Below are 14,396 nucleotides of genomic sequence, written 5' to 3' on the forward strand. Positions count from 1 at the left end.
CAATCTCATGGTGAAATTTCTGCTATTCCCTGTTAGGATCTGGCTGCACAGACCTAATTATGAGTCAGGAATATCACAGCCTCCCTGGGGAGGGAATTGAGTCTGATGTAGGTTCCTATTTTCTAAGAAATACAAAGAGGATGGGACTCTAATGCTTCATTTCTATTTTGCATTTTCAAGCATCAACAGGGAAGAGAAAACTGCTGTAAAAACCCTGGAGGCAGCAGCTGAGATTCACCTGAGCTCTCTCTCAGAGCAACACAGAGAGATGAAGGTTTGAACACTGAAAGGTGAGACCAGGCAGCAAAAATCTGGGGCAGGAGCACTGGCATCATCTCAGAAGAGCATCCTGGCCTCTAATTACATCAGTAATTAATCACCAGGCTCTGCTGCTGGATTGGGTAGGGAAAAAAAAATGTTCTCTCTAGGCCTGGACTTTTATCCTCCAATTTTGCACGTGTGGAAAAGAAATCTCTGTTCCCTCCTTGCACCTGGGATGTGAGGAGCTGATCAGCTCTCTGGAGGGGAAGGTACATTCTGGAAAAGTGTTCTGAGACAAGAAGGGGAATCCATCTTTGGGTGGTTCAGGATCATGGTTTGTCCTGAAATCTTCCTTCCACAAGGTCCAGTCAGCCCCAATCCCACAGGAGATCACTTCAGCTCCACCTGAATGTCCTTTTTCTAGTCAGACACTGTAAACACTGAGATCCAGCTGCTCCCACAGAGCAGATAACAAACTGAAAAACTCTCCTGCAGCTCCTCCCCAGCAAGGCCTTTTGTAAAGTCAGGGTCCCTGAGACAAAAATTCTTTTCTCTCTGGTTTTCGGTGACAATTTTCATCGTTTCACTGAAAATCTCACCCAGCTCTGCACTCCCTCAACAGCTGAACTGCTGGGACAACTCTCCTGTGCCCCACAACAACATGACAAATGGAAAACAAAGCAGTCAGGACACAGAAAATGAAGATTTTTGGGTCACTCTCAGTGTGATGTGGTCTAAGGCTTTGATTCCCCCCATGGGTGGGACCTGCAGGGCTCCTCTGTCCCTCATGGGGTCACCTCATGTGGGCTCAGCAGCCCCAGCCTGGAGCAGCCACTTGTATGTAAAGTACAAAATCTAGCACCTTATTTTCAGAGGGGATTGAAATAAAGTACTTGGAATTTTTAGTAAGAAAAAAACCCCAAAACAAGTTGTAGCAGCAATTCCCCTCCTTCCAAAACCTCAACATTTCTTTAGCTGCAACTGCTCTGAACCACCTCAATCCCAAATGAGGTTCCCACCCAGCTGATAGCCCTGACAGCATCTCCCAAATCCTTGGTCTGGCTGACCCAAGAGATGGGGAGGTGCAGCTACAGAACATACCCGGAGCTTAGAAATTACCAGAAAGCCCACCCCATAAATACCAAAGTCCTTGTGGTCTAATTGTCATATAAAAGATTGAAAGGATTAAATCTGATTCATCTCTTTCAGCACAGGAAAAGGGAGAAAACTAAAAGGAATTTCCCAGTTCGTGATTTTTTGATAGAAAATGAATAGAAATCTTTCTTTTCAGTTGATGTTATGAAGTAGTTTTGTGTCCTCACTGGTTCCTGCTCCATCCTCCTCTGGGATTCCTTCTGCCAGTCCCTCTGCAGATTTGCTCTGGCTCCCTGCAGAGTCCATGAACATGTTGGGAATATCTTTGCCAAAGTAGATCTTGCTGTTGGCTGCAATTGCCTTGTACTTCATCAGCTGCAAGTACTCAGGAGTTAACTTGAGCTGCACAGAGAGAAAATCAGTCACAACAGCTCGGCTTTGGGAAAAGGGAATTCCTACCTGAGCACACAAGCCCAGCAGGCATGGCCAGCCCTCCCCAGGGAAAACAGAGTGCCCAGAGCCAGGATTTCCTCCAGCAGGGCTGAGGGCAGCTCCAGATGCCAGGGAATAAATGGCAGAATGGAAAGGGAAGGGAGCAGCTGGGGAAAGGCTCAGTCCAAGCGTGATGGAGAGGCTGGAGAGCTCATCCCTCACTGCAGCCCCTGCAAGGAGAGTTCTGAGGGGGAAACATCCCTGGAAAAGAAATCTCTGTTCCCTTCTTGCATCTGGGATGTGAGGACCTGATCAGCTCTCTGGAGGGAAAGATCAATGTCTCTGGAACATTGTTCTGAGACAAGAAGGGGATTCCATCTTTGGGTAGTTCAGGAAGAGCTACTTGTCTCTGCCCTGGCTCTGAGGGGGAAACATCTCTGGTTCTGAGGGGGAAACATTCCTGGATCTGAGGGGGAAAAAAATCCCTGGATCTGAGGGAAATATCCCTGGTTCTGAGGAGGGAAACATCCCTGGCTCTGAGGGAAATATCCCTGGATGTGAGTGCGAAAACATCCCTGGATCTGAGGGGGGAAACATCCCTGGATCTGACGGAAATATCCCTGGATGTGAGGGCAGAAACATCCCTGGTTCTGAGGGGGAAACATCCCTGGATCTGAGAAGAGAAACATCCCTGGCTGTGAGGGAAATATCCCTGGCACTGAGAAGGGAAACATCCCTGACTCTGAGGGAAGTATCCCTGCTTCTGAGGGCAAAAACATCCCTGGCTCTGAGGGAAACATCCCTGGATGTGAGGAAAATATCCCTGGTTCTGAGGAGGGAAACATCCCTGGATCTGAGGGAAATATCCCTGGATGTGAGGGAAATATCCCTGGTTCTGAGGAGGGAAACATCCCTGGATGTGAGCGAAATATCCCTGGATGTGAGGGGGGAAACATCCCCGGTTAAGAGCAGGGAAATATCTCTGGAATCTCTGGATCTGAGGGAAACATCCCTGGCTGTGAGGGGGAAACATCCCTGGCTCTGAGGGGGAAACATCCCTGGCTCTGAAGGGGAAACATCCCTGGCTCTGAGGGAAATATCCCAGGTTCTGAGGGGGGAAACATCCCTGGCTCTCTCCAGGGAGCAGATCCACCAGTGAGTCTGGATGAGAAGAACTCATTCCTTCAGGATAATGACATTTTAAGAGAGGACAAAACTTGGGCACAAACACCCCAGTTCTCTGCTCCTTCCCCCTGGCCATTCTGTCCATGTCATTTTTCTGTTTGCACATTGGATTTTTTGTTGTTTTTACTTCTGCAGTACTGAGGCTCTCCCAGGGTGTCTGAGATCAGTTCTTTCCCTTATTCTGCCCCTGCCTGTCACCCTGGAGATCTCCCTGCCAACTTGAGACTGGAATGAAAGCACATTTCTCATCACAACAGTGTGAAAGGGCAGCACTGAAAGTGATATTCCACAGAGAGCCCCGTGAGCCCCTGGCAAAACAGAGATTTCACACACCCTGACACTGATCAGAGAACAAAATGAACTTGCAAATAAGGATCTAACTGTTGACTAACTGTTTCAGATGAAAGCTTTGCTGAGAGGACACGGCCTTGTTTTGCTTTTTGACTTAAACAAGGATCACTGCCTGCCCTGGTGCTGGTATTTCCCTACAGCCTGAGGCACCACAAAGGAGAGCACAGTACCTTGTTGGCCTCAGCCACCTTCATTGCAGTGTAACACTCAGCATCAGCCCTTGCCTTCTCTCGTGCAAGAAAAGCAGCATCTGGAAGCAAACACATGCTCTCAATCACATTTTTATTTCCCTTTGCACTGTTTGCAGCTGGTAACTCTTCAGAAGGTGGCCAGAGCCACCTCTGAACTACACAGGGAAGAGGGAGCAAAATGGGAAACCCAGAAATGGGAGCTCAATTTACAGTTAAATGGCTGCAGGATGAGAGCACCAAGAAGCAAATTGCATCTGCAACTGCAGAGCTCCAAGAACTTGACAAACATCAGGGTTTGATTATCCCCATCACGTGGGCAGAGCCCAGCCTTTCTTCTCGAGCCAGGGCTGACTCTGGTGCTGAAATGCAGAACTGCAGACGTGGGATTTACCCACAGCCCCTGCCCAGGGGCCAGCAGCAGCCTGGGCAGCCCAGCAGATCTCTGGGCTGTGGATGGGATTCCCAGATGGGATTTGGGATGTGCAGATGAAGTTCTGGCAGGCAGAGAAGGGGATTTTAACCTCTACAGGCTCTGCCCCTTGCAGAGATCCTGGCCAGGATCTCTGAATCCTTTTCTCTGCTCTATCAACAATTGCTCCAAGGCTCTGACTGTGGATACTGAAATTCCTGACTCCTGGCACAGACACTTAAGGAACATTCCCCCTTTTCTGCACTCCTTTCCCCCTCTGCCTCTGCATCCATCCAGTGATAAATAATGATGGCTATCAGGCCAGCAGGAAAAAGATAAAATGAGTAGAATCCTGCCCATGTCCTGCCACTCCTCCTGAGGCATGGAGCCACACAATTTTTTTTGCAATTGCAACATCTGAGAGCTGCACAGCTGGATAAACCATTTGTTTACTTCCCCTAGCAGGGAGGCCTGGGAGCTGCTGCACTTCAAGATCCTGTAAACAGCTGGATGGTCTGGCCCACAGCTTCCTCTCCTGGCTAAAAGCAGAGCTTGGTCCCAGTCAGAGACACCAGGGGAAAAAGGAGGAGGCAGGAATCCTCTGCCAGACTGAGGGCTGACACCTGCTGACACAGTTATAAGAAATAAATCCCATTGTATTTCTGCAAAGAGCTTCTTAATGAGAAGCTGCTGACCTGTAAAACTCTTAATTGGCTCCTCAATGGCTTCTGCAAAGCTTGTCAGGGCCTCTAATGAATGTAAGGGGTAAAAAGGCCTTGCCACTCCCGAGCTGGAATTGCAGAGCCCTCTCCACGCCCTGAGAGCACTTTATCAGAACTCCTTACATTCAAACTCCTGCAAAGATCACCTTGAGAAAGGGAGTTTCAAGAAGCACAGGCTGCAAAGAAATTCCTACTCCTGCCTGTGGTCAGGAACTTTACCCCTGAGAACGTCAGCCTGGACTGAAGAACAGTCAGCACACACTTCAAGAACTCCTTCAGGATTTACTTACAGGAAAGCTCAGCCTTCACTCACCTTCAATCTCTGAAATCCTCTTCTCTGTCTCCTTTTCCATCACTTTCTGCCCATAAGTTATTTCAGCGACTTGTGCAATCTTTTCTGCCTCTGCAACGCAAACAAGAACACGCCCACGCTGTCATCACACGTTTTCCTAACACCAGGAGCAGCCTCACCCTGGAAAATCCTCACTCATCACCCACTTCAGGTGCAAATAAACGGTGGGAACAATTTCCAGCCTGCAGAGAACAAAGCTGGAACCCACTTGAAAAACTTCAGAGTTTCTTTGGGGATGTTTCAGATCAGGGAAGGTCTCAGTGAACCAGGTGCATCCCTCCCTCCCTCCTTGGGGTCTCCCTCCTCTCAATCCCCCCATTCCCTCTCCCAGCCCAGCCCCACAGACCTATCAGAGCTTTCTTCCTCTCTGTCTCTGCCTCCTTCTCCACCACCTTCTGCTTCTGGGCTGCTATCAGCAGCTTTGTCTTCTCACTCTCCCTGGAGAGCAGAAAAACCAGTTAAATCCAGGAGCTCACTGCTGTGGGACTCCCAGCACAGCCCCAGAACGAGCTGCTGGCTCTCCCCTCCTTCCAGCACGTGGGATCAGCAATGTCTGCCCAGAGCTTTTTGCCTGAATCAAATTCTTTCCTCCTCTCCACAGCAGGAAGATTTCCCTGTGACAATCCCTGCAGGCTGCCCTGCTGCCTTTTCTATCTTTTTGGTTTTTACTCACATTGATGAGTTTTTAAAGTGAACATAAATAAAAACTCTGCTCCTGCTCCCAGTGAGGGAAGAGACCCTGGAACTGAGTCGCTCAACACATCCTGCTGTATTTATTACACAGGATTTACCACAAGCAAGCCCAAAATGTGACAGGCAGTGCTGGGGAAGCAGAGTGGATGAGAGGGATCCAATCCTGGCAGCTGGCTCAGGGCACTGCAGAGGGATCAGCACTGTCAAGTGCTGTCAAAGAGAGTTATTTCAAAGCTTTGCAAGTCTTCAGCTTGTTGAATCAACAGTTTCTCCATCCCGGTCAAACAAGAGGATTAGTGGTGAAATCCATCCCTCTGCCACTCAGGCTCAGCAGGGGAAGGAGCCCCAGGGCAAACCCTGCCTGTGCTCAAGGGCTGAAGTGCTCAGAGCTGCTCCTCCCCATCCCCATCCTGAGGGGCAGAAGGCTGAGGGCACCACAATGCCCCAACCCTGAGTTCTTGTGCCCTTCTGGGTCTTTTTGGGCACTTACATGAGCTCGTAGTTCCTCCGGATGGTTTCAGGGATGTTTGGCTTTGTCACTCGAACTGCCTGCACAGAGAGATACACAGGAGAACCTGGGCCAGAGATTGTGTGGCCCAAAACCCACAGAGGAACAGCACTGAAAGGTCTCCTGACATGACAGGAGAGTGTAACCTGGGCAAAGAGCACCCAGGAGAAACTCAACACACCAAAACTGGGAGGGGACAGGAAGGGCACTGCTCCTACTCCCCAGGTTAAATGAAATCTGTGTTGTAAAGCAATTTCCTAAAGAAATCTCAGTTCCTTGCTTCCTTTTAGCCCTTTCCCTTTCTTCACAATGTTATTGCTGACTCCCCAACTTCTGAAGAGCCTCTAGTGCCACAACAATCTGCCCCTTCAACATCTCAATCAAATCCTGATTACCTGTATAATCAATCCAGGGGCCATCGTGGTTAGGTCTTGCTGCAAAGCCAGTTTGAGGTTTTCATCAATTTGATCTGATTGGAGAGAAAAGAGAAGGGAATGAAAGATCCCCCAAGGCAGTTTGCTGTCAGCACCCAGAGTGAGCTGGGATGGTTCACATTTTTTATTCCTGGAAAGCACAAATGGGAGTTGGATGAAGAAGCGCTGGGCTGACCCCAGGCAGGCTCCCAGCTATGGGACACACCACAGGAATGTGGCAGCCATGAAAGGAAACCCTGCAGCTTCCCTTAACCTGCAGCCTGGAATCTTCCTGAGCCACATCCAGCATCTTCACAACCAGCAATCTGTGCTCTAACCCCTTCCCCACTGAAATTCCCCACTAAATCCTGGAGTGATGAGGTAAATCCTGACTGATTGTGACCTGTGCCAGCAAATGGAAAGGCAGGAATGGGAAATGGCAGCATCAGTTACTTTAACAGGCTGCAAAAATCATCAGCAATGTCTCTTTGGCTCAAGGAGACCCAGAACTCCAGCACAGCTGAGGATTTCAAAAGAAAACATAACCTAAACCCTGCTCTGATGAAAGCTCCAAGGAGGGCAGAGCTTCCAGCTGGGGCCTGCTGGGAAGTGCAGAGGGAAAATCAAACAGTAACAGCCTTGAGAGGGATCACATCACACTCCTGGACTGTTTGCTTTGGTCCCAGTTTCCTCTCTGGACCTCCTGATGAAGGCCAGCCAGGAGTTTGGGAAGCAGCTGTTATCAGTTCCCTGCACCTGCTGGCAGATGTGGGGGCACAGGGTGATGTGAGGCTGCTCAGAGGGGCTGCAGAGCCCCAGGGCTTGCAGGGAGTTTGCACAAGTTCAGGAGCTTTCAGCCCATTTCAAGCAGCAGCTGCCAACATCTGGAGCCTCCATGGGCCAGGAACCCACCCAGCCACCAGCAGGAGCTGGGAACTGGGGGAATCTGAGCCCCAGTGTGGGAAGGCTCCATGGAAAAGCCAGGCTGAAGAGAGAACAGGACCCTGCAAACACCCTGAGCTCACCCAGACACAAAACCTGTCCTGCTGGGCCCCCAACAGCCCAAAGCCTGGGAGGATTTCCTGTGAGCCCAGAGCCAGGAACAAAACACTCAGCACTGCAGGAAACCACAGCATTCCCTCCTTCTCTGCTGGGCAGGGCAGCTCCTGCCAGCCCTGTGGGCACAGCTACAGCCCAAAGCTCTGGCCAGGGGTGTGTGCTGAGTTTCTGGGAGAGCAGAAAGGCACAGCCAGGCTGTTCCATGTGGATCAGACAATCCTGTGACCAATTCAATCCATCCCAGAGAATGGCACAGAATTGCTGCTCCCTTCCCTAAAGGGAGGCTGCTGGCAGGGCTGGCTGTGCAGTTTGTTGTTACAGCAGAACTGAGGCACTCAGCTCCAAAAGATAACAGGGATAAACCATGGCAGCTGGCTAGGAATCCTGCTGCAAGCAGAGCCAGCTTGGGATTCATGATAAAACATGGATAAAACCCCCCAACACTGGGATTCATGGATAAAACATGGATAAAACATGGATAAAACCCCCCAACACTTGGGATTCATGGATAAAACTCCCCAACACTTTGGATTCATGAATAAAACACAGATAAACCATGGACAAAACATGGATAAAACCCCCCAGCACTTGGGATTCATGGATAAAACATGGATAAAACATGGATAAAACATGGATAAAACATGGATAAAACATGGACAAAACATGGACAAAACTCCCCAACACTTGAGATTAATGGATAAAACATGGATAAAACATGGATAAAACATGGATAAAACATGGATAAAACTCCCCAGCACTTGGGATTCATGGATAGAACATGGATAAAACATGGATAAAACCCCCCAGCACTTGGGATTAATGGATAAAACCCCCCAGCACTTGGGGGTTCTGCACTGACAGCCCACAGGGAGCCCCCAGGAGCAGCAGCTCACCAAAGAGCTCGATGTACACCTCCTGCAGAGTGTGCACGCTGCAGAACTGGTTCAGCTCGTGGTGGATCTTGTTGAAGATGAGAGCCTTGTCATAGTCAGCCGTGTAGTTCTTGACAATGTCGTACACTGGGAGAGGAGAGGAACCACAGAATCAGAAAATCACAGAATGATGAGGTTGGAAGAGACCTCTGAGTCCAACCTGTGCCCTAACACCTCACCCAGACCATAGCAGCCAGTGCCATGTCCAGGCTTTTTTTAAACCCATCCAGAGATGGTGATTCTACCCTGGGAAGAGCATTCCAGTACTTTATTATTCTATTCTATTCTATTCTATTCTATTCTATTCTATTCTATTCTATTCTATTCTATTCTATTCCATTCCATTCCATTCCACTCCACTCCACTCCACTCCACTCCACTCCACTCCACTCCACTCCATTCCCATTCCCATTCCCTTTCTATTATTTTTTCCTAATATCCACCCTATACCTTCCCTGACATCTCCTGAGGGATCAGGGGGGATGGAGCAGGGGGAGCAGGCTCAGCACCCTCAGGGAAAACCCTGCAGCTCAGTCTCAGTGCAGAATGAAATGAGGCACCCCCTGCTCTCAAACCCTCTGCTCAGGGCAGGTTTATTCACTGCTCCTGTTTTGTGGCATCAATATCTGGTATTTTCCTCACCAATATCTGTCCCCTGCCCTGTCTGAAGCACCCTCAGACACACACACACAGAGAGCTCCCTGCTGCATTCCCATGCTCAAACCCAAAGGATTTGGGAAAAGCTGCCCAGGTGGATCTCCAGGAGCCTTTTCTCTCAGTCCCTGAACCCTCAGGGACTCCAACCTGCTGCACAAAGCTCAGGGGGGCTTGGATAGAGACAATCAACAGCAAAAATTCCATGGGGAGGGGGTAGAGGTGACAGGCAGAGCTCAGGGCACACCTGTGGGACAGCCTGGCTCTGTCCAGACAAACCCAACCCCTGCTGTGGGACAGCCTGGCTCCCTCCAAACCCTGTCCCAGCCCCTCCTGTGGGACAGCCTGGCTCCCTCCAAGCAATTCCAAACTCATCACTCCCTGTAGGACAGGCTGACTCCCACCAAATCCAGTCCCAGCCCCTCCTGAGGGACAGCCTGGCTCCCTCCAGGCAATTCCAGCCCCTCCTGGCTCCCTCCAGGCAATTCCAGCCCCTCCTGGCTCCCTGCATGCAAATCCAGCCCAGCCCAGCCCCAGGGCAGAGCTGTGACTCACCTGCGCTCTGGATGAGGAAATTCACCACCTCGATCCTGTCGAAGTAAATCATCACTCCCCCACTGCAAAAAAAAAAAAGGAGAAAACACAAAATGAGCTTTGCAGGAGGCTGAGGGGCTCCAAGGGGGACTGTCCCCTCCAGTGGCACCAGCCCAGCACACGGGCCTGGGGCTCCCAGTGAGCCCAGTTTGGGGCTGGGAAGAGCTGGGTTTTACCAGCGAGCCCAGTTTGGAGCTTGAGAGGAGCTCGGTTTTACCAGTGTCCCCAGTTTGGGGCTGGAGAGGAGCTTGGTTTTGCCAATTTCCCCTGTTTGGAGATGGGAAAGAGCTCAGTTTTGCCATTTTCCTCAGTTTGGGGCTGGAGAGGAGCTCGGTTCTGCCAATGTCCCAAATTTGGGGTTGGGGACAGCTTGGTTTTGTCACTGTCCCCAGTTTGGGGCTGGGCAGGAGTTCAGTTTTGCTATTATCCCCAGTTTGGAGCTGGAGAGGAGCTTGGTTTTGCCAGTGTTCCCAGTTTGGAGATGGAAAAGAACTCAATTTTGCCATTATCCCCAGTTTGGGCTGGGCAGGAGCTCGGTTTTGTCACTGTCCCCAGTTTGGGCTCGGCAGGAGCTCGGTTTTGCCGGTGTCCCCGGTTTAAGCTCGGTTCCGAGCAGCTCCCAGCCGGTTCGCAATCACCGACCAGCTCACCTGGTACCGCACGGGACATTCTTCACCTCGTCCGTCTGCAGCGTGGTCTGCAGGGATTGAAGGAAAGAGGCTTAGGAGAGGGATTTCCCCGGGATTTTTTACCGAGAGCCGCCTATCCGCGGTACCGGGCACGGCCACAGCAGCCCCGGTGCCCCCGGTGCCCGCCCCGCCCGGGCCCGCGCCCAGCAGCACCTGCACTGACTTGTAGGACGTGATGAAGGGCAGCATGAGGTGGAAGCCGGGCCCGCTGGTGGAGGTCAGCAACGCTCCGCCGCTGTGAGGGAACGGGAGAGAGACAGAGAGAGAGGGAAGGAACCGTGAGCGGCGGCGGCGGCTGGCCGGTACGCGGCTCTCTCCCCGCAGGGAGCACCGCCGGGCTGCCTCACCGGTAGTAGACGCCGATGTGCCCCTCGTCGATCTTGTGCACGGCCGAGAGCAGCGCGGCGGCCGCCACGCCGAGGGCGAGGGCGGCGATGGCGCCGAGCTGGGCCATGCCCGGCACCGGCGGCGGCGGCACCGGCGGCGCACCACTGACGTCATCACCGCGCGACCCTCCCCCGCGCCGCCGCCGCCAGGGGGCGATGGAGGAGCGGGGAATGAGGAGCCGGAGGCCGCGGGTTCGAGACCCGCCCGCGCCCGCCCGCGGGGTTGGGGTGCGGAGACCCCCGAGACCCCCGGGCAGGGGGACAGAGAGAGGCGGAGAAGTCGAGACTCATCCCATTGCAGCCCCTGACACGTGCCGGGACACTTCAATTTCCCACTTTTCCACTTTTCCACATTTCCCACAGAAGACCCTCACAGGCTGGGACATTTCCCCCTTTTCCACTTTTCCACACTTCCACATTTCCACTTTTCCCCTTTTCCACATTTCCACATTCCCACTTTCCCACTTTTCCACATTTCCACAATCCCACTTTCCCACTTTCCCACATTTCCACTTTTCCACATTTTCACTTTTCCACACTTCCACATTTCTACATTCCCACTTTTCCAGTTTTCCACATTCCCACTTTTTCACATTTCCACATTTCCACACTTCCACATTTCCATTTCCCTCTTTTCCACATTCCCACACTTCCACCACATTCCCACTTTTCCATACTTCCACTTTTCCACATTTCCACACTTCCACATTTCCATTTCCCTCTTTTCCACATTCCCACTTTCCCACATTCCCACACTTCCACATTCCCACTTTTCCGTACTTCCACTTTTCTACTTTTCCACATTTCCCACTTTTCCATTTTCCCCCTTTTCCCCTTTTCCACATTTCCACTTTTCCAATTTTCCACATTTCCCACAGAAAAGCCTCAGCTAGAAATGGCCCACGGGGTCATCCAGTCCAACTCCTGGCCCTGCACAGCCACCCCAACAATCCCACCTTGTCCAAATGCTCCTGGAGATCTGACTCTAATATCTACCCCAAATCCCCCCTCTGTCAATTATTGTTCTCAGCCACAACATTTATATTTCTCAGCCACAACATTTTTATTTAATCTCTGACCTCTCCCTGCATTGCCCCCCACACAGACCCCCCTGCTCGTCTGGGCAATCGCAGGAAATGGGATGGGCCAGCAACCAGAATCATCCAGCTCTGAAATCCTGGAAAGAGCCTTAAAAACCACGTAAAAAACGTCAATAAAGCAGAATGATTTGATCTTTCCTCGTGATGGATCTCTGAGGTTATATATAACAATCCTGTCAGGAGGGTTCAGTGCCATTTAGGAATAAGGAATGAAATATCCACGATATTTGTCAATCCAAATTTTACAGCTCTTAAAGAAGCCCAAAAGGGCGCCAGAGATGAAAAACACCCTGCAGTTGGTGTTTTTTTAAAGGCGGTTGCCCAGATTTAAGGCCTTGATAAAATGTATTAAATCTTTAAAGGTTTTAATGAATCTAGTATGTGTTTCATAAATCACAAGGCTCTGCTCAGCCCCTTTCAGTTTAATAAGGGTAAACTAGGAAATTGCTCTGAGCTGGAGCAAAATGCATCCATGGAATATTGAAAAGTAATAGGTTTTTAAATGTGGGGTGTTCTGGCTCGCAGCAGAGGTTTTGCTTCATAACACCAGCACTATATCACTGCCCTGAGCGGGAAACCAGCTGTGGCCACGTGTTTAACAGCATCAAGATGTGAACCAGCACAAAGGTAAATATTATTTGTAATAATCCTAAAAAAAAAAAAGCCAAAAAAAATCATTACCGCTGGACTGGAGGCCAGGAACATTCAGTGGTGTCTGTGCCACGGCGCTCGGGGTTTTAACAGGGCTGTTTGGAGGGATAAATGGTTTGGAGGAATAAATGGGTTATTGCACCCAGTTCTCTCCAGCTCCTCCACCCCTACCTCATCCCCCTGCCCTTGTGAAAATATCCTGAGGGGTTTTTTGTGCAGTTCAGTGAGAAAATTTGGGGGGCTCTGGGTGTTTGTGGGTCCATACTCATCGGGATGGAGCTGGGATGGGACCCAGGCAGGCCCTGGGTGGGGTGAGGGCAGAGCTGGGATGGCCCGGGTAGAGATGGGACAGCCATGGGCACATCTGGGATGGCCCTGGGCAGAGCTGGGATGGTTGTGGGCACAGCTGGGTTCTCCATGGGCACAGCTGGGATAGCCCTGGGCACAGCTGGGTTAGCTCTGGGCACAGCTTGGTTATCCATGGGCACATCTGGGTTCCCCGTGGGCAGCCCCGGGCGGGACGGTCCCGGCTCGGTCTCGGCTCGGTCTCGGCTCGGTCTCGGCTCGGTCCCAGCTCGGTCCCAGCTCGGTCCCGGCTCGGTCCCGGCTCGGTCCCAGCTCGGTCTCAGTTCGGTCCCGGCTCGGTCTCGGTCCTGTCCTAGCTCGGTCTCGGTCCTGTCCCAGCTCTGTCTCGGCTCGGTCCCAGCTCGGTCTCAGTTCGGTCCCGGCTCGGTCCCGGCTCGGTCCCGGCGGGGCGGGGCAAGGCGCGCTGTAAAGCCTGTCTGCCCTCGTTAGCTGTCACTGTAACAATGCCGCGCTGGCAATAAAGGCAATTCCGAGGCTGTTGGCCATTAATCACCGCCTGACAGCTGCGAACAGGGCTGGAAAAACTCCGTCCCCGCGCTCCTGCTCTGGCGTTTAAGGTTACCTGTGCAGCTGCAGCGGGGGGTGCAGAGCTCTGCTCCAAAGCCAGTCCTGCCCCAACCCCACTCCCGCCTCCATCTCCATTTCCATCCTGTCCCCGAGCCCATCTCAAATTCTGCCTCCATCTCCAGTTCCATCCCATCCTACCCCATCCCATGGATCCAATCCCACCCCATCCCATTTCATGGATCCCATCCTATTCCATTTCATGGATCCCATCCCATCACATGGATCCAATCCCATCCCATCCCATTTCATGGATCCCATTCCATGGACCCCATCCCATTTCATGGATCCCATTCTATGGATCCCATCCCATCCCATGGACCCCATCCCATCCCATCCCATCCCATCCCATTTCATGGATCCCATCCCATAGACCCCACCCCATGGATCCGATCCCATCCTATCCCATCCCATTTCACGGATCCCATTCCATTTCATGGATCCCATCCCATGGATCCCATCCCATTCCATTTCATGGATCCCATCCCATGGATCCCATCCCATCCCATCCCATGGATCCCATCCTGCCCCATCCCATGGATCCCATCCCATTATCCCATCCTATCCCATTATTCCATCCCATCCCATCCATCTCTCCCCTAGCTGTCACCTAAAGGAGCAGTGGATCCTAGGAAGGGAAATCCCTGGCAGGAGCTGGGAGCTGCAGCCTGCTTGGCTGGGCCCTTTCCTGCTCTGGGAGGGGGAACACTCCCCCAGTTCCCTCCATGGAAGGTTATTTGCTGATTATGGGGCAGAGCTGTGTTCCAGAGTGTCGGGGCTCGTTCCGTG

At 51.7% G+C, this 14,396-nt stretch overlaps 1 protein-coding gene across 1 annotated transcript; it reads right to left on the reverse strand.

The window, feature by feature from the left end:
- Positions 1–590: 590 nt before the first annotated feature.
- Positions 591–11,005, reverse strand: ERLIN2 (ER lipid raft associated 2). The gene is made up of 11 exons (XM_054294408.1): positions 10,888–11,005; positions 10,694–10,775; positions 10,502–10,548; positions 9,813–9,874; positions 8,565–8,690; positions 6,595–6,668; positions 6,182–6,240; positions 5,345–5,436; positions 4,960–5,049; positions 3,495–3,574; positions 591–1,758 (listed from the first exon to the last, which is right to left on the reverse strand). The coding sequence occupies exons 1-11, from the start codon at positions 10,992–10,994 to the stop codon at positions 1,549–1,551; spliced, it is 1,029 nt and encodes a 342-aa protein (XP_054150383.1). The 5' UTR covers positions 10,995–11,005; the 3' UTR covers positions 591–1,548.
- Between the last annotated feature and the right edge of the window lie 3,391 nt (positions 11,006–14,396).

The sequence above is a fragment of the Melozone crissalis genome, unplaced genomic scaffold (genome assembly GCF_028551555.1).
Source record: "Melozone crissalis strain CALT ecotype California unplaced genomic scaffold, PUWL_Pcris_2 ptg000247l_1, whole genome shotgun sequence".
In the NCBI taxonomy this organism is placed as follows: domain Eukaryota; kingdom Metazoa; phylum Chordata; class Aves; order Passeriformes; family Passerellidae; genus Melozone; species Melozone crissalis.

Excerpts from the sequence above, each read along its gene's own strand:
- ERLIN2 (XM_054294408.1), bottom strand. The coding sequence starts at position 10,994 with ATGGCCCAGCTCGGCGCCATCGCCGCCCTCGCCCTCGGCGTGGCGGCC. Across the intron at positions 8,691-9,812 it reads TTTCCTCATCCAGAGCGCAG|TGTACGACATTGTCAAGAAC; the intron begins GTGAGTCACAGC and ends CTCCTCTCCCAG. Across the intron at positions 3,575-4,959 it reads GAGGATTTCAGAGATTGAAG|ATGCTGCTTTTCTTGCACGA; the intron begins GTGAGTGAAGGC and ends GTTTGCTTCCAG.